Below are 18,211 nucleotides of genomic sequence, written 5' to 3' on the forward strand. Positions count from 1 at the left end.
ACGCCGCCTCCCCCCCCCCGCGCTGCGCCGATGGGCGCGCCCGCCGCCTCCTGCCGTAATGAGCCCAAGAGCGGCGCCAACAAAACCGCGCGCCGGGGCGGCCCAGCCGTAATGCTCCGAATGGCAGCGCAATCCACACCAGCCCGGCGGTGTGCTGGGGAAGATCACGGAAAACACAGAAATCACAGAATGACGGAGTCAGTTAGGTTGAAAGAGACTTCCGAGATCATCGAGTCCAACCTATGACCGGACACCACCCTGTCAACTAGACCAGGGCACTGAGTGCCACGTTAGTCTTTCCTTGAATACCTCCAGGGATGGTGACTCTACCACCTCCCTGGGCTGCCCGTTCCAATGTCTAATCACCCCTTCTGTGAAGAAGTTCCTCCTGATGTCCAACCTAAACCTTCTCTAGAGCAGCTTGAGACTATGTCCTCTTGTCCTGTCACTGGTTGCCTGGGAGAAGCAACCCTCCACCTGGCTACGACCTCCTTTCAGGAAGTTGTAGATGTCCCGGGACAGCTCTGGGAGGTGTGGAAGTGTCCCGGGACAGCCAGGGCCGGTTTTCAGAGGGGTGTCCAGCACCAGACCTGGGGGTCTCAGAAGGCGCATAGTGGGCTAGCCCTGGCAGTGGGGGTCTGGGGGGGTGTGCCGGGGCAGCCTTTGCAGGGTCTGGGGTAATGCTAGACCAGCTCTGAAGAGGTTTGCTGGGGGGAGAGGGGTGTCACAGTCCCTGTAGCCCCTTCTCTGAGGGCTCCCTGACCCCGATGTGGGGTGATATGGGGACCTCAGAGCAGGCTGAGTGTCTGGGGCGACCCCAGAGCTTCCTCAACATCCAGACCCTGTAGGTTCCCCAGGGAATAGGGGTGAAGGGGCCCAGGGCCATGCAGGCGGGGGTCCAATAGACCCAGTGCTAGCTGTGCCCCCCCGCCACCTCCCAGCCCTCTTCTGCTTGAGCAGAGCTGGACAATCTGTCCTTGTCCCCAGCAGGTCTGAAGTAGGTCAGGGAGGCTGGACCAAGCCCCTGGGGAGGGGAGTGGGTGGCAGGGGGGTGCAGAGGGCCCCAGGCACCCGCCCTAGTGGGCACACCACAGGTTGGTGCCCACCCCTTGTCCTGGTAGGACCCCGGTGTCCCCAGCCCAGGCACATGGGCATGCAGAGCGTTTCCCCAGCCTCTCTTTGGTCTCCTGGTATGCTTTGTGATCCCTCTGCATCCCTGCAGGCTCTTCACCCCTTCTGGGAGCCGGAGTCCCACAGCCAGGATGAGGTGTCTGAATCCTGAGGGACGTCACCCAGCATGGGTGACCCAGACCTGGGGGGCTGTTGTTGGGGATTGAGCGTGGGGCTGGGCTGGGTGGGAACGGCAGGACAGCCACAAGAAATAAGGAAGATGAGAGAGGGATTTCTCACCCCTTAATTGCAGTTAATGATTGATGAACATGTTTACTGCAGGAGGCAAAGGTCTGGCGGTGTCAGGATGCGAGTGCAGAGGCAGCATCCCCAGCGACAGGGCCACAGGTAAGGGATGACAGCCCCAGCCCCTAAAGGCACCACGGGCCATTGTGGGGGAGGAGGGGGGCATGTCTGTTGGCTGTGAGGCTGCCCACAGCCCATGGCACAAGGAGGGAGACCCCACAGTGGTGCCATGGGTTGCTCTCGGACTCCCAGCATTGCCTGGGGCAGCCACACTGGGCGTGAGCAATGGAGCCTCCAGCCAGGAGGCTCCTGCAGTCCCCAGGCACGCTCACGGTCTCCAGTACTTGGAGGTCAACACTGCACCCCCATTGTATGTCCCCAGGGAGCCTGTGCCCAGGTGTGTGGGATGGAGCCTGGTGCTTGCTCACCAGCCCAGCTCAGCAGAGGGACTGTCCCCACCAACATCCCTCCTGCCCTGATAGCTGCTCCCCAGAAGGGATTTGGGGGGGGCAGCCCTCAGCCGCTTGTTCTCTATTGTGTTCCCACAGGATTCCTGGCAGGATGGCATGGCACTCACTGGTGCTGCTCCCCTTCCTCCTGGCAACAGGTAAGGACTCTTCTTGGCATCTGGCATGGGTGGGTGGGGGCTCATGGAGCTGCTTTCATCGCCCAACATTCCTTCTGAATTCCCTGAGAGCAGCTGGGACCTCAAAACAGCTCTTCAACCCACTGAAGAACCAAGGGTAAGGACAGGACAGGGCTGGGCAGTGGGGAGAGCATCCAGCATGGGGGCTACAGCTGGAAGGCAAGCATGGTCTGGAGATGTGGGATGAGCACAAGGGTATGAGGGGTGGTGGGTTTCCCTGCCTTCCCTGGAGAACCAAACCATGGTCAGGAGCTGGGGCTGGAGCTAAGTAGGTGCTGCCACATGTGGGGCTGCTGGCACAGCTCAGCGCTCAGCTCCTACTCCTTGTAGTTTCAGGCAACACAAGCCCCATCTTCAACATGAGCCTTGTTTATGTGCCTGAGGACCTGGAGTTGGGTGAGTAGGGGCAGTCTCAGGAAGGCCCTGGATTGCAGGAGGAGCAGCTGGAGGTTCCTCAGACAGGAGCTGACACTGCCTGTGCCCCCAGACCAGTTTGCTTTCAAGCTGGAGGCTTATGACCTGGACAAGGACGACATCCTCACCTATGGAATCAGAGGGACAGACTCCTTCTACTTCTCGGCCGATCACAGTTCAGGCAATGTGACGCTGAAGAATTCCTTGGACCGCGAGGTGTGGGCAGAGATGGGGCAGATGACCCTGCCTGAACTGGGGGTCTGGGGTGACGGGGACAGAGGGCAGAGCCATGAATCCTATGGGAGAGCTGCTCATGGCAGTACCGTGGGTCACTCACTCCCTGGCCCCAAAATCCAGCTCCTGGGGGGAGAGTTGTCTGGGAGGAGCATCCCACACAGAGGCTGGGGCTCAGCCATCCAAGGACTGAGCTTCACCAAGTCCTACCTTGTGTCCCCTCAGCTCCAGGCCAGGCTCACCATCACTGCCACAGTGTCTGATGGTGTAAATAATGAGGTAAGTGCTGGGGCATGGGCTGGGTGTCTGCAGTGGGAGGGGAGCAGGGTCTCAACAGGGCCATGGACAAGGCTCAGTGGGAAGGGGACTGGAAGTGGGTGGGTGATGCTAACTGGCTTTGAAGCCAGGGTGGGCACGGGGTGCCAAAACTGCACGCAGCTCTGCTGGGCACCATCTCCCATACCCATCCTATGTCCTTCCTGATACCCGGTAGGTCTCCCACACACTCCCCATCATCGTGGAGGACCGTAATGACAATGCCCCGGTCTTCTGGAACTTGCCATATAACGCCATCATCCCTGAGGTACCTTCCTGGGACCTCCCGGCTCCCACGGGCAGCAGGGCAGGGGTGCTGGGTGGCTCCTGTGGGATGGGTGTGCCAGCAGCAGGACAACAGTGCACCAGGAACCCTGTGACCCCACACCTGGGCGTTTGTTGATGGTGTGCCTGGGAGCGGGGCGATGGTGCAGCCAGCACCTGGGAGTGCTCATGCTGGGGCAATTCCCTGTGGGTGCTTCTGCGTCACCCTGAGGCTCTGACACATGGATGGGACTCTGCCCTTGCAGCTTCTGATCAGGGTGTGCTCGAGCTACCTCTCATCCCAGGGCAGGGTGACACTGGATCAGGGTGCAGATGGGGTGTGGGGCTGAGTCTGGCCCCATCCAGCAACTCCAGGACTGGGGTGCAGCCCCTGCTCCCAAGGAGCCCCAAGGAGGGTGATGGGGGGATCCAGCCTCTGCCCAGCTTGAGCAAGGGCAAGAGCTCATCTCTGTGTGTCCCACGGCACTGGGCAGTGCCCGCAGCCCTGCTGGGTCAGAGCACCCCAGAGCAGGGCTGGCAGCTGAGCCCAGCATCACCCCCTGCTCTCCCACCATCACTCCTCTGTGTGCCCAGAACTCGACACTGCACAGCATCATCTACAGTGTGTTTGCGAATGACAGCGACACTGGGAACGCCTCCAGAGTCAGCTACAGCATCGAGGAGGTGAGCAGAGTGCACTGAGGGGTGGGGCATGTCAGATCCAAACCGCACCCCTGGGCCACCCCCTTGGGGCTGAGGTGTTGGGGGACCCAGCCAGGGCAGCCCCATGTCTCTGGGGGAGCTGGAGGTTCTCAGGTTAGGACCAAGTTGTGTGTCTGGCTCTGCACCCACTGGACAACCAGTGCAAGGTGTTGAATCTGCAGGCTGGGGATGAGCCAGGTGGTAGGGGGTCAAGCCTGGTCAAGAATGGGGGTTGAGCCCCCATGTCTTCTGGGACACATCTGCTCCCTGCCTTGGTGACACTGGGTGATGTGCCCTACCCAGGTGATCCCAGACAGCACAGAGAATCGCCAGCTCTTCTACATCCTGCCCAATGGGAATGTAGTGCTCAATGGCTCACTGGACTATGCCAAGAACACCTTCTACCAGATCAAGATCCGTGCCGAGGTGGGGACAAGCTGGGCCAGGGGTACAGGGCTGCCAGGTACGGGGGCTTTGGGACTTACAGGTGCTCTGCTCCCCAGGACGGCGGGGGATTGCTGCACAACAATTGGATCATCCAGTGGAGCTTGACCTACCTGTCCCTGACCATTAAAGACGTGCCCAACCTGGACCCACGGTTCCTCAACGAGCCCTACTCAGGCTCTGTGCCTGAGAACTGCCCTCTGGTCAGGAGCCTGCCTGCCCCAATGTCCTCTCCCTGCCCCAGCCCTCCCTGGGGGCTCTGATGCCCTTGGGGGTCTGGGCTACCGGGCACGGGGGTGCTGGAGATGTCATAAGTCCTGCCCTGATGGCCATGTCCCCACAGGGCACCACTGTGCTGGCTGTCACCGCCTTGGACAGAGACACAGGGGTGAATGATGAAATCTCCTACAGCATCACCAGTGAGTGATGGGGCGTGATGGGATTGGGATGGGCAGGGGATGAGCAGCGGGTGGGATGGGCGGGAGAGGTGGTTAGGCAGCAAGGGGACTGGTTCTGGGCACCCAGGCACTGCCAGCCTGCCCTGCTGTCAGAGAGAGAGGGCCATGCCTGCCTTTCCAAGTGGCTGCCACTGGTTCGTACTGTCCCCTTGTCCTAGATTCCAGCGTCCCCTTTGCTATCAATGCCACAACGGGTACCATCACTGTGAGCGAGCCCCTGGACCGTGAACAGCTGCCAAGCGAGGAAGTGCTGCTGGAAGTCATGGTAAGTAGGAGGCAGCAAGGGGAACTCCATCCTTTCCCTCTCCCTGGGCCCCTCCAACCCACTCTCTCCTCCTGCCCAGGCACGTGAGAAGGAGCTGGACATCTACGGCAAGGTGGCTCAGACCGGAACCCTGGTGACAGTCACAGTGACTGATATCAATGACAACAAGCCCCAGTTCTACAACTGCTCCTTCTCCAGCTGCAACTTCTCTGCCAGTGTCCAGGACAATTTCAGAGGCAGCATCATAGAGCACTCCTCCACCAGGCTGCCTGTGTCCAACCTCAACATTGTTGCCCATGACCCAGATAAGGTAGGAGCCTGTCCATGGGGCTGGGCCAGCGTGCAGGTGTCTGTCCTGGCTGCACCACCCACCCTCACTTCTGTCTCTCCCCGGCAGGGCATCAACAGCAGTTTTAAGCTGAGCCTGCAGGGTCCAAATGCCAGCGCCTTTGATGTGTCCCCTGAAATGATCGTGGGCACAGGGGAGGTCCAGCTCCTGGTGTACGACCCATCCTTAGTGGACTACGAGATAAGCCATGTCATGGTGGTGCAGGTGGGACCTGTAGGTCTGGCTTGTCGGGAGGGCAGTTCCTGCTCTCTGCAAATGCTAGGGCACAGAGGGGACATAGCCCTGCTCCTGAAGGATTCAGGAGCCAAAGTAGAGCATGGCTCTGCCCTGGCAGCCTGTTTGGTGTGGGGCAGCTGGGCTAGAGTTTGATAGGTCTCTCTATAATATTTGGGCACCCATGTGAGACACAGTCCCTTCTTAATCCTGCAGATCATTGCTAATGACACAGGGAACCCCACAAACTGCTGCTCCACGGCCACCGTGACCATCGACCTCATTGACACCAATGACCACATCCCTGAGTTCCCCCAGAGCACCTACAATCTGAGCGTGATGGAGCACAGCCCTGAAGGCACCGTCATCTCCTCAAACATCACGGTCAGCAGCTGGGCAAGGAGCAGGCACAGCTTATATCCCCCAAGCAGGGCCCTGGGCAATTCTAGTGCAGCTTGCACTGTGGGCACTGATCTCTCCATGTACACAGGAAGGAGTCAGTGCCAGCAGGTTCACAGGGTGTGGGATCTCTAGCCCATTAGGGCCAAATTTTTGGGGTGCTCACTGCCAGCAGTCATTGTCTCAGACTCATCACTCCTCTGGGAGCTGAAACAGATTTACTAGATGGTCAGTCTTTCTTGTCTTTTAGGCCTACGATCCGGACAGCGGTGTCTGGGGTCAGATCACCTATCAACTGCTCCCAGAGAACCTGTACGTAAGGGCACAGCCAGCCACGACTGGGGCATCGTCCTGGCGAGGGGGCTCCAGGCCTGAGCCCCAGTGATGGCTCTGTGTATGCCATAGCCTTACAATCTTCACGGTGGATAACATGACTGGGGCACTGCTGGTGAAGGATGGGAACTTGCTGGACCGTGAGACTCGCTCTTCCTACTACGCCACCCTCCAGGCCAGGGATGGAGGTGGCCAGGTGGGCACTACGGTGCTGGAGATCACCTTGCTGGATTCCAATGACATGGCACCCGTCATCATTGGCTCCTACTTCATCTCAGTGGAAGAGGGGCAGAACATCAGTACACAGATCCAGGTATGTATCAGCAGAGGTGGAGGGGCTGACGTGGCTGTCAGAGAGGAGGAGAGACTGTCTCCAAGGTGTCCAAGAACCCCGTTCCAACCAGTGACCTTTTCAGGCCATTGACAACGATGAGCCTGGCAACCCCAACAGCAAATTGGGCTTCAAGATCCTGCCAGGACTGTTCAGTGACAACTTTACCATCGATGCAGACACAGGTAAGATGCAGAGCAAGGAGCCGCTGGACCGCGAGGCCGTGGAAGATGAGCAGGGACGGATGGTGGTGACGGTGGAGGTGTATGACCACGGCGAGCCACAGCAGAGCACCCCAGTGAACGTCACCATCACTGTGGGGGTGAGCCCTGGGCACAAGCGGGAACATGCTGGGGCAGGCTGGGGCTTGGAACTGGGATGGATGGGCAGGGCAGGGACATGGGATCCCTGGCTGTGGCAGAGGCACTGTGTCCCCAGGCTTTCTGTGTGGGAAGAGTGAATAGATGATGCAGGGAGGCAGTAGAAGGCTTGTGTAGCTCCTGCCTGTGGGCAGGCAGGTGCCCACACTCCTGTCCCCAGCCTGCTGTGGGGAACCCTGTTTCATGGAAGGGCTACAGTCATGGGCTTTGTTTCCTGCAGGACCTGAATGACAACGTTCCCGTGTTCCTCAACCAGTCCTATGAGTTCTCAGTCTTTGAAGACTCTCCAGGTAAAAGTTGTCTGGCCAGGCTTGTGGGACCAGTGGTGGCCCTGAGTCAGTGCCTGCTGCCCACTGAGTGTCTATCTCCTCCTTCAGGGTCCTCCGTGGGTCAGGTGAGTGCCACAGATGCCGACCGGACAGAGATCAATTCCCGCATTTCATTCTTACTTCAGAGGACCAGTGGCTCCAGCAACTTCTTGATCCGCTCATCCCGCCTGGGGCCAGGGAACTACAGTGGGGATCTGTCTGTAGATCCTGACATGCCCCTGGACTATGACACCCTGCAGCAGAAGTTCTTCTCCTTGGAAGTGGTGGCAGAGAACACGGCTGCGGACAACGTAGGCGACAAGGCCAATGTCTCGGTGGTGGTCCACATCCTAGATGTCAATGACGAGTCCCCCACCGTCCTGCCAGATTCACTGCAGGACGTGTTTGTGGCCGAGAACGGGACGCAGCAGGGTGTGGTCTGCATCCTGAATGCCTCTGACCCGGACACCAACCACTCACTGGTCTTCGAGGGGCTGGCAGTCACCTGCTTCAAGGGTGACAGCAGTGCTGGGGATGTGTGTGGGGACTGGTTCGTGCTGGCACACAACGGCTCCCTGCTGGTCAACAGCTCGGACATCGACTACGAGGTGTGTGACAGGGTCCTGCTCACGCTGCGGGTTGAGGACCTGTACACTGAGAAGGGCAACCGCTACAGCCAGAACGGTAGGGCCCCCCCTCCCTGTCCCTTCCTCCACCACTGGGCATGGTGGGTGGTGGGACCTGCCTCTCCCACCTCCCAGGAGAAGCTTTGGGGAGAAGGGCAGGAGCTGGAGAGTTTGGTGATGGGAGAGGGTGTCCCCAGCTCTCTTGATCCCTGCTGCAGGACCCTGAGCTTTCTGGGAGTTAAGAGCTCCTGAGGAAAGCAGAGGAGGGTGCTGCAGGGCTGCTCTGTTGGTGATTGGAGCTCTGCTTTTGGGACATTTGCAGAAACCCTGAGGATCCTCATTACTGATGTGAATGACAACACACCGGTCTTCCAGGCCATCTCGGAGACCTTTGGTGAGCAGTCAGGGGTGGTTCATCCCATGGGCTCTTCACTGCACCTGTACATGCTCTGCCACACTTGCTGGCAGCGAGGACCTTCCCCCAGCTTGGGGCAGGGCTGTGAGTGGTGCAGGGACCAGGCTGGGATTACTCAGTGTTTCCATGAAGGCTTTGGGGCCAAGGGTTAGGGTGCTTGGAGCCCCAGGGCTGTGTGGGCATGGGGTCTGCAGCAAGCCTGGCATGACGGCACCATCCCTCTGTCTGTCCCTGGCAGTGGTTGTTCCTGAAATCTCCCCTGTGGACCTGCAAGTGGCTACTGTGAAGGTGAGGAGCTGCCTGCATCTGTCTGTCAGTCTACTGAACCTTGCTTACCTATCCCCACTGTGGGCAGCTGGTGGCCATTCCCACCCGTGCTCCTGCCATGCTCTGTCCCTGCAGGCCACAGATGCTGACTCAGGACTGGGAGGAACCATCACCTTCTCAGTTGTCAGTGTGGTCTTCTTGGAGGACAATGGGGTCAGCCGGCCCTTCGGGAACCTCTTCAGGGTGGTGACAACGCTTGACCAAGGGGTTTACATCGGGAGCATCCAGTGAGGCCATGGGTCTGGGCTCGGGTGGGGGGATGTGGCTTAGCTCCTGCCCGCTGCAGGGCCAGCACAGGCTGGGAAGGGGACAAAGCCATCCTGGGGTCCTGCCCTGGGCATGGAGGCAGGATGGAGCTTGAAGGATGGCAGTGCCATCACAGGGACATCCTGTGCAGCCCAGCGGGATTGCTGATGTCCCTGTCCTCACAGGGTGGCCAGCAACCTCGATGAATCGCTGAAGGGGCAGTACCAGGTGACAGTGGAGGCTCGCGATGGTGAGGCACCAGTGCACTCAGCACAGACTGTGCTAAATGTGAGTTCACACCCCCCAAACCTGGGGCACCCTGGGCCCTGCCCAGCCCCGCTCACCCCTGCTCTCCACACACAGATCTTCACCGTGGATAACACCTACCGCGTTCGCCTACAGTTCATGACAACGGTGGAAGATGTCCAGAGTAACTCCGAAAGTATCAAATTGTAAGGGGTGCCAGGCTGGGGTTGGGGGGGCACTGCTGTGCAGCGGGGAACGTGGACATTCAGGCGAGGGCCCACTGGTCATGTCTCCAGCTTCACGGTCTGACGAGAGTGGGGCAGGCAGGTCCCCACCAGAGGAGGGGGCTGCAGGCGGTCCAGCTGCTTTCCATGCCCGCAAGCAGAACAGCAGGACACCTGGCCCAGCTTCCCCCCCTCTCTCCTGTTCCTAGGGCCCTGACCTCTGTGACCAAGGCAGCAGTTTATGTGGTGGCAATCCGAACCGTGGAGAACACCCGTGACACCAAGTGAGTGGCAGAGGGGAAAAAGACATGGTGGTGGCATTTGGGAGGTCAGCCTGGGGTAGGGCACCATGCCCTGCACTCTGGCACCCCACCACCCCATCTCTGTGACCCTGCAGGGTGGAAGCCAAGTCAGTGATGGAGGCGTACTTCGTGTACAGCAATGGCACTGCCCTAGATGTCAACCAACTGACCACGTGAGTGCTGGGGGCTGTGCACAGGCACTGCCACGAGCCTGGCCCAGCCCAGCTGCTTATGCCTCCACTTTCCTTGGCAGACTCATTCTGTCCGACTCGCTGGGCTTGGCTGAGCTGGTGAAACTGGGCCTGGCCATAATCGTGAGTGGGGCCGGGCAAGGGGCATGGGGAGAGGGCACCAACACCAGGTGGGGCTAGAAGCGGGGTTCCACTGCCTGGGACTATTCCCTCACTCCTGCTCTGTGCCAGGGCCCCGGGGAGGTGACAAAGCCCACCAGGGACACGGAGCTGATCGGCATCATTGCAGGGTTGGCAGCATTCCTGCTCATCTTCATACTCATTATGACCCTGGTCTTGGTTCTCACCACCAGGAGGTACCGCACTGCCTGCACCTCCTCCTGCCTCCCCCCACCATCCCCATCCTCACCAGCACCCCCAGACCCATCCCTACGCTCCATCCTGCTCCTGGCCACCTTATCCCATGGTCCAGCTCCCCCTGCCCCTCTCACCCACCACATCCCGGGCTTTGCAGCTACAAAAGGAAGCTGAGTGCGATGAAGGCTCTGAAGGTGGCCACCACGTTCAATCCTGCCACAGCACAGCAGGGAGCCGGCATTCCTGGGACCAACCAGTACAATGCCGAGGGGTAAGTGGGGGGCTCCCTGCAGCAGGAAAGCCCAGGCACGTGCCCACACCCAGGAGCTTGCACGGCTCGCTGTCACACCCCTTCCTGCCTGGGGGACACAGCTGGCCCGGGCTGACCTCAGAGCCCTAGGGGACAGCACTCACCTGCCACCCATCCCTGACCAGGGCCAACCCCATACTGAACCGCCCACTTGATCCCTCACACGACCTGGGCTTCCACGAGGACTCCATCTCTGTGACCAGGTGAGCTCTGTGGGCAAGTCCCAAAGGCCACAGGGCCATCATCCTCCACCCTCCCTTCTCCAGTGCCTGGAGACATACCACTCCTGGGTCCTCTTCTACCCCTACCCTCCACTCTCCACAGCATGAATTCCCTGGATGAAAACACAGTAAATGCACCTGCGGATGATGACTTTGAGATCAAGGTAAGTGTGCAAAGAGCTGCCAGTGCTAAGCAGGGAGTCCTGACAAGAGCAACCAGCATCCCCTTCTCTCTGCTGTGGTCTCCAGGCTCATAGACCCCCTGTGTCCCTTCCTCTGCATCCCCCTGACAGCCCTCAGCTCCTGGGAAGGACAAGTGTCCCTCTCCCCCTCTCTGTCCCCCATCCCCTCTGACCACACTCTCCACTTGCAGCAGGTCAAAGTGCGGCCAACAGACGCCACTGACAAGGAGGTGCTGGTGGCTGCCCTGAACCTGAAGGAGCCCACCAAAACAGCGTACATCAACAACACCTTCACCACCACAGACTTGTGAGCAGGCTCACAGGGTGCAGCCAGGCCAGAGCAGGACTCAGGCAGCTGCTTTGGTGATGATGTGTTCAGTGTCTGGCAATAAACCTGTTCCAGAGAGGTCATGGTGTTGTGTGGCCATCAGCCCATCTTCCGGGGGGGCTCAGTCAGCTTGGAGTCATCTCTCCCAGCATGAAGTGCTGGGTTTGTGCCAGGCTGGTGCCAGAGGGGAAGTGAGTGGCACTGTGGGGCCCAGCCTGGCTTCTTGTCCCCAGGACCCTTCCCCAGGCTGCCCCACTGGCCCCTCTCAGCCCCAGCGGAGGGAGGTGCAGGCAGCCCCATGCAAAGATTTCTGTAAGATTTTATTACCCAACATCCATATTGACAGACTGGTCCTCCCCCCCCTTCCTCCCCCCCACCCTCCCCAAAAGAAATGAAGAGGAAAAAAAGAAGAAAATAGGTGATAAAGCTGCAGCGCTGGTGTGCCACAGCTTGGCAGTGCAGGGCTGGAGGTGGGCACAGACTGGGGTAGGGTGGGATACCCCAGGGTTCCTGGTCTTCCTGGCATGGCCATGGCACCGCTCCCACAGCCCAAGGCACTGAGCAGAGCCAGGTCCTGGTGAGCACCGTGGCATGGAGTGGGCACTTGCCATGGCCCTGGCTGCCAGCTGGCACTTCAGCAAGCCTTTTGCAGCCCCCCAGGAATAAAATCAAGTCCAGCATGTACAACGTCGGTTTGGAGGGGCAAGACTTGACCCTTAATGAGGGAAAAAGACTGCGCTGGTGACCCTGGCACCTCAAGCCCTCCTGCACCTCTGCTCAGAGGGGATGGTGCAGCTTCCCAAGCACCCCCAAGCAGCCTCCTGCCCATCAGGTGCTGCAGCACTGTGGAGCTTGTCCTTGGTATGGAGCCAGGCTGGGGGGGCCAGGATTTGTGTCTCAGCAGGACACCTTGGTGCTGCCAGCCACAGGGATGTTGACCCAGCCACAGGAATGCTCACCCCTGCAGACTGATTCTTCACTCCAAATGCTCTTCAGCCCAGCAGAGCACAAGCCATGTAGGAACAGTGTTTGAAAAGAGGGTCTCAGCCCCACAGGCCACCAGGAAAGACGTGGCTCCAGGCAGGACACACACGGCTGAAAGTGTCTCTTAAAAAGCTCCAAAAATGCAAACACAGTTCAATAAAAGCCCCCCTCCCCCCAGCCTGTAAAACCCCAGCTGTAAAAAGTGGCAGCGCTTTGCAGTCATTGCATCCCCAGCTGCCGTCGGAGAAGAGCAGCCAGTGGGGCTGAAGGAACCCACACAGGGACAAGTGCCCACGTCCACAGCACGTGGGGCATCTCTGGCACCACCAGGGCAGCTGGATGGGCCTGGCAGCAGGGCAGCTTCATCTCCACCACCAGCCGTGGTGAGGACGTGCCCTGGGCTCCGATGGTCACCTCCAGGCAGGCTGAGGAGCCATGGGGACAGACTCCCCAGCTGCCTCCAGCCACAGCAATAGGGATGAGCGGCTCTCCATCACAGGCATGGCTGGCCTCAGTCTCTCCCGTTTGAGATGTGTCACAGTGCCCTATATGGCCACATCCTCCCAGCTCCAGGGCACCCATGACACAGCAGTGGGGCAGAGAGGACAGGGCTGTTTTGGGGCTGGTGCCTGCCCTGGGCAGCTGTGGGGACTTGCACATGCATGGCCATGGGCTGGTCAGAGTGTGGCCAGGAATGGCCCTGGGCAGGCAAATCGATGGCAGGGTGATGCACCAGCGTCTCTCCAGCACGGGAAGTGATGCTGCTGCCTGGGGTGCCAGAGCTCATGGGAGTCAGCAGCACCCACCCTGAGTCATCTCCAGACGTGTGCCACAGGCAGGAGATGCACGGGAGCAGCTGCCTCCATCTGGAAGGAGCCACGTGCTTCCTTGTGCTGAAAAAAGCCACCAAACACAGAGACAGGGCACCAGCCTCACGTTCTGGGGCACCTCCATGAGGCTGCACTCATGGAGGGACCCCAGGCTGGCAGGAGGGACCCCAGCAAAGGAGATACCTTGCTCCAGCATGCAGTGCTCCACCACCCCCTGTCTCAGCCCCAGGAGCCGCACACACTGGCACCAGGTGTCTCAGGACAGCGGGGCAGGGACCCATCTTCACTTGCCCAGAGAACCCCCTGGCACCCCCACCCTGCCAGCACGGGCAGCGACTCACTCCATGGCGGGGCCGGTGCGGGAGCAGCACCGGGGCCGCCGGACATTTTGCAGCAGAGCCCGAAAGACACTGGGCTGCCTCTTGGCCTCACCTTTGCGGGGGCCTCCCTTGACGGAGCCGGTGCGGGTGCTCTGTGGGGTCACCACCACCTGCCGACCGTGCTCCTCGATCTGCTTCTCCAGGTGCTTCTGGATGGCCATGCCCAGCACCTCCACCTCCATGGAGGCCCCGTACACCTCCCACGTCATCCCCTTCTCATCCCAGCTCACCTCCCGGATGGGTTCCGGAGCCTCCTCCACCACCTCCACCACCGTTCCCTTCACCTGCACCTCAGGATACGAGGTCTGTGGAGACTTGGCCACTGGTGTCATTGGCCCAGTGGCCACTGAGCGCGTCTCCACGGGCATGGACACCTGCATCTCTGCATCCTTCTTGGAGGGCTCCAGGCGTGGGGCTGCAGAGCCCATCTCTCTCTTGGGGAAGGTGAAGGCAGCAGCCCCGCCCGGGGGGCTCATGGGGCTCAAGGCCACTGACACCAGGGACGCACGGCTGTCCACTTGCGTCCCCATGTCCTGTGTCCCAGCATCCTGTGGTGGGGTCACCTCAAAGGAGTAGGACTCACAGAGCTGCTTGGCTGTTTGGGGCTTCTGGTTGCTCCCAGCATCCGCACCCTGGGCTGAGCTCTGTTCGGCTTTGCCCTGGCCCAGGGTGGTGGAGCTCGTTTCTGTCCCACTTTGGCCCCCGCTCCCCACAGTGCTGGTGCTGGGGGGGGCTGCTGTGCCTCCCTGGGGATGCTTGGGAGCCTCACTGCTGTTCAGCTGCGGTACAGCACCCAGGGATGTCCCTGTGCCACCCTGAGGCTGCTCCTGGCTTGGCAGCTCAGCTGTCCCGGTGCCTGCAGTGGGCTCCACAAACGCGACATGTTTGGCAGGAGCCGGAGCACTTCCAATGTCCTTGTTGGTCACCTTGAGGCAGGGATCGGGCAGGGGGGAAGTGGGGGCTGCATTCTCCTTCTGGGCATTGGGGACCCCCATCCCTGTGGGACCACAGGCAGGGGCAGTGTCACTTGGTCCCCCACAACTCGTTGCTACTGCCACGCTCTGCTCTGTGCCGGTGTCCCGGAGGGGCGTGCCGGGAGCTGGTCCCGTTGGCGATGGCACCTTCTTCTCTGCTGCTGAGCCCGACGTGGTGCCCTGAGCCTCTGACTCAGTCACACAGCAGGTCCTCATGGTACGGGCTCCCACAGCACAACCAGAGCCAGGCAGGCACTCACCCGTCGTTGAGCAGCCGGGGGAGGTGGCACTGGGGTCACAGGTGTCCTCAGCCCCAGCCTGGCAACTCAGCACCTGCAGCCCCTCGGGCTCCTTAGCGCTGCCCATGCCCAGGGAAGGCTTCTCCCATGCTAGTCCTGCCGTGGGTCTGCAAGAGAGAGGATGGGGCAGTGAGGAGGGAGCAGTACATGGACCCCCAGTCCACCTCAACTGCTGACTGTTTTTCTCCCTGCTGCCCATGACAACAGGTTGGGCGGCCGCCCGGAGCACTCGCTGTCCCTGGCACAGCCTGTGTGGTGGCACTCGGTGCCTGGCCATACGGGAAGGGAGGAATGGTGTTGGCTGCCTACCGTAAAAGTCAGCCTTCTCCCAGCACAGCTGGACCAGGAGCAGGATCCAGGCGCTGCTGTGGCTGTCAGAGAGGGGGACACGGTCCAGACACCCCTGTGGAGAGAGCAGCAGCTGGTGTTCAGCCCTGGACACCAGGTTGAGAGCCCAGGGGGACTTGGCAGCCCCTATTTGTCAGTGGGGAGCTGGGTGCAGCAGGGGGCCTGGGTTCCGAGGGGGGCTACAGGGCAGGGCACAAGCACGGGGCAGCCCAAGTTCTTCCCTCCATTTGCAGCGAGCAGCGTCCCCAAAGGTGGGAGTGACATGTGTCCCCGGCCACAGTAACCCCCAGCTCAGCATCCACACGCCAAGCCGAGGGTGACTGAGCTCCCGGCCGTGCCACACATGAGGGAAACACACTCATCCAGTCTCATCCAACTGTCCCCTAACCCTTCCTGGCCCCAGGGGACAGAAGCAGGGCGGGAAGCCCCGAGCTTTCCGGGAGCCCTCCAGCTCTGCCAGTGCCAGTGAATCTCTGCGGAACTGGGAGCACATGCATTCCGCAGCCATGGGGCAATTCCACTCCTCCGGACATGGCCACTCGCGGGTCCCAGAGAGGGTAGAGCCGAGTGGACTCCGATGGAGCCGAGCTAGTCCCCACAAAGGGAGGCGGCAGGCAGGAGCAGGAACGAGGCAGGCACAGACCCCTCCCAGCAAAGCCGGGCCCGAAGGCGACGACCCCCGCCCCGTCTGCATGTTCCCACTCAGCATCCCGATCCCCGAGAGGATCGTGCCGCCCGCACCCCGAGATGCCTCGACAGCATCCCGCTCCCGCGGGGCTGTGGCGCCGTGCCCGCCACTGATACTCCGCAGAGGAGCTGCGAGCCCCCGGCACACGCGTGTGCACACGCACGGGCACGCACACGCCAGCACATGGCCACGGGCACACCCGCACGCACGGACACGCGTGTGCACGCCCCGGCCCCGCTTCCCCGGCCGAGCCCCGCACAAAGCCGCCCCCGCGGCAGTCCCGGCTGGGGGAGGCCGACCCGTCCGCGCCGCCGCCGCCCACCCCGTACCAGCACCCCCGGCGGGGGTGGGCTACGGCCCTGGGACGGGCGGCGGCAGCGCCCGGCCCGACCCCGCCATGTGCGCCCCGGGGCCACCGGTACCTGCGGCGGATCCTCCCGCCCGGTGCCGTCCCGTCCCGTCCCGTCCAGTCCCGTCCCGTCCCGCTCGGCTCGGCTCGGCTCGGCGCGGCGGCGGCAGCGGCGAGCATGCGTGGGGCGGCGGCGGCGGGGGCGGTACCGTGCCCCGGGCCGCTCCCCCCCGGCTGCCGCCCGCCCCGGCGCCCCCGGCAGCCGGGGGGGAGGCGAGGGACAGCCAGTTGACTCGGGGGGCATGGGGGTCCCGGCACACGGCATCCCTCCCGGTGTCATCGCTGTCACCCCCACCAGCCCGCCCTGGGAGCCCCCCATCGCCCCACAGCCCCTCCCGCCCCCCCGGCACCCAAAGCATCAACACCCAGTGTGTCCCATGGGCGAGCACCCCGGCACCCCGCGTTGCACCCGTGCACAGCAGGACATATGGTCAGGACCGGCTTGTTCAGGGGGTCCCCAACCCTTAGCGTAGCTCCCATGGGTGGGGGTCACAGCGACACTGAACACAGTCCCCCTCCTACCTGGTGATGGAGACGGCCGCTTCCCTCCTGGGCATCACCGGGGAGGGGGCTGCACCTCAACTAGCCTGAGGGACCGGGACAACGTGCCACCGCAGCGGGATGGAGGTGGGTTCCCGCGTACCCCTCGCCCGAGGGTGGGGGAGGATGGGGAGGGAAGAACGGCCCCGTCTCGCTCCCGGCAGCGCTTGCCTCTGCTCCCGGGCTCAGGCTTTGTCTAACTCCTTCCCACGCACTCCCGCTCGCGCTGCCGGGGGGAAGCTGGCCTGCTCGCCTCGCTTGCATCCCTACATCCTCCCCAAAACCCTCCAGCATCCCCCCCAAGCCCCCCTCCCCCCTGCCCCTCATCACCCTATAGAATCAGGGTCCCCTTGGTGACCCGAGGATGTCAACACAGACAGGAACAATAGATCTATAGGGCCGGGGGGGGGGGCATGTGCTAAGGCTAGAGGGAGTTGTCCATCCTGTGGTTAATGTTAGCACCTGTCCCCCAGCCCTATAGATCTATAGGGTAAGGCTGGTTCTAGGGGAGCTGGCACACCTGGTTGCTTGGAGACAAGGGAGGTTGGAAATGCTTCTTTCAGTAAACAGCCAGGCTGGAACAAAACCCCGAAGGCTAAAAATAGGGAGGCGGGATATGGAAATTAAATAAATTTAATTCTCTCTCCCTGGGGCAAAGTGAGGCACCTCCATGTCAGCACTGGGCACCCCAATAGATGGCTGGAGTGACTGAGTTGGGGGTGTATGACCACACCAATGCATCCCCTCCTCTATCCCCACTCTCGGTCCTGTGTGCTGGTCCCAGTTCTGTAGCGTTGACTGGGCCCAGTTGCCCGCCTGCAGCAAAGTGGAAACGAGGTGTGGGGCATAGGTATGGGTTTACATCCCGTGCTGCCCTGTGTGGGATTAGACCCAATCCTGAGCACAAGGACCAGACCCTATCCCGTCCAAGGGACATCATGGACTGGGGCAAGTCCCGGCAGAGGAGGAGACAAACGACCCCTGGTCCCTGGCTGGGATTTTGCCGCAGGCAGGAGGCTGATGGGTTGCATCCTGCTGCCATTTGCTTCTACCTGCTGCTCTCAGCTCCACCGGCAGCGGCTCTCCCCATCCCCATCGGCATCTTGCCACCCAGAATGTCCCCGTCCCACCAGGGCTGGCACGGGGGGCGAGGGAGGGGGTGGTCGTGGCGAGCACCCTCCCCTCCCCACAGGCAGCCTTCGTCCCAGGCTGGCTGCCTCCTCCTCCTCCTCTTCCCGCCCGGGCACTTCGGGGCTGGCAGGAGAACAATAGCGAGGAGGATGAGTAAGATGGTCCCCATTGCCTTGGCAACG

The 18,211-nt window shown here is 61.4% G+C and overlaps 2 protein-coding genes across 3 annotated transcripts; one reads left to right on the forward strand and one right to left on the reverse strand.

Moving 5' to 3' along the window:
* Positions 1–160: 160 nt before the first annotated feature.
* Positions 161–11,517, forward strand: CDHR2 (cadherin related family member 2). Its single transcript, XM_027896417.1, has 33 exons — positions 161–206; positions 1,453–1,518; positions 1,965–2,023; positions 2,393–2,458; positions 2,550–2,692; positions 2,936–2,989; positions 3,204–3,293; positions 3,884–3,973; positions 4,295–4,417; positions 4,495–4,638; positions 4,779–4,854; positions 5,052–5,158; positions 5,238–5,468; positions 5,556–5,711; positions 5,937–6,104; positions 6,370–6,431; positions 6,525–6,765; positions 6,869–7,105; positions 7,384–7,453; positions 7,541–8,155; positions 8,420–8,491; positions 8,751–8,800; positions 8,915–9,066; positions 9,271–9,373; positions 9,449–9,537; positions 9,765–9,839; positions 9,953–10,030; positions 10,111–10,171; positions 10,280–10,404; positions 10,563–10,676; positions 10,841–10,918; positions 11,040–11,100; positions 11,310–11,517. The coding sequence occupies exons 1-33, from the start codon at positions 190–192 to the stop codon at positions 11,427–11,429; spliced, it is 3,993 nt and encodes a 1,330-aa protein (XP_027752218.1). The 5' UTR covers positions 161–189; the 3' UTR covers positions 11,430–11,517.
* Positions 11,518–12,997: 1,480 nt separating this feature from the next.
* Positions 12,998–16,977, reverse strand: GPRIN1 (G protein regulated inducer of neurite outgrowth 1). 2 transcript variants are annotated; one of them, XM_027896408.1, is made up of 3 exons: positions 16,881–16,977; positions 15,223–15,316; positions 12,998–15,020 (listed from the first exon to the last, which is right to left on the reverse strand). In XM_027896408.1, exon 3 carries the CDS (start codon positions 14,978–14,980, stop codon positions 13,598–13,600), a length of 1,383 nt encoding a protein of 460 aa, XP_027752209.1. In that variant the 5' UTR covers positions 14,981–15,020; positions 15,223–15,316; positions 16,881–16,977; the 3' UTR covers positions 12,998–13,597. The 2 variants fall into 2 exon arrangements, with proteins under 2 accessions (XP_027752209.1, XP_027752210.1); XM_027896409.1 differs by lacking the exon at positions 16,881–16,977 and adding an exon at positions 16,372–16,450.
* Positions 16,978–18,211: the final 1,234 nt, after the last annotated feature.

This window comes from Empidonax traillii, unplaced genomic scaffold (assembly GCF_003031625.1).
Source record: "Empidonax traillii isolate 1590-97213 ecotype Southwest subspecies unplaced genomic scaffold, ASM303162v1 scaffold495:size1017845, whole genome shotgun sequence".
Lineage (NCBI taxonomy): Eukaryota > Metazoa > Chordata > Aves > Passeriformes > Tyrannidae > Empidonax > Empidonax traillii.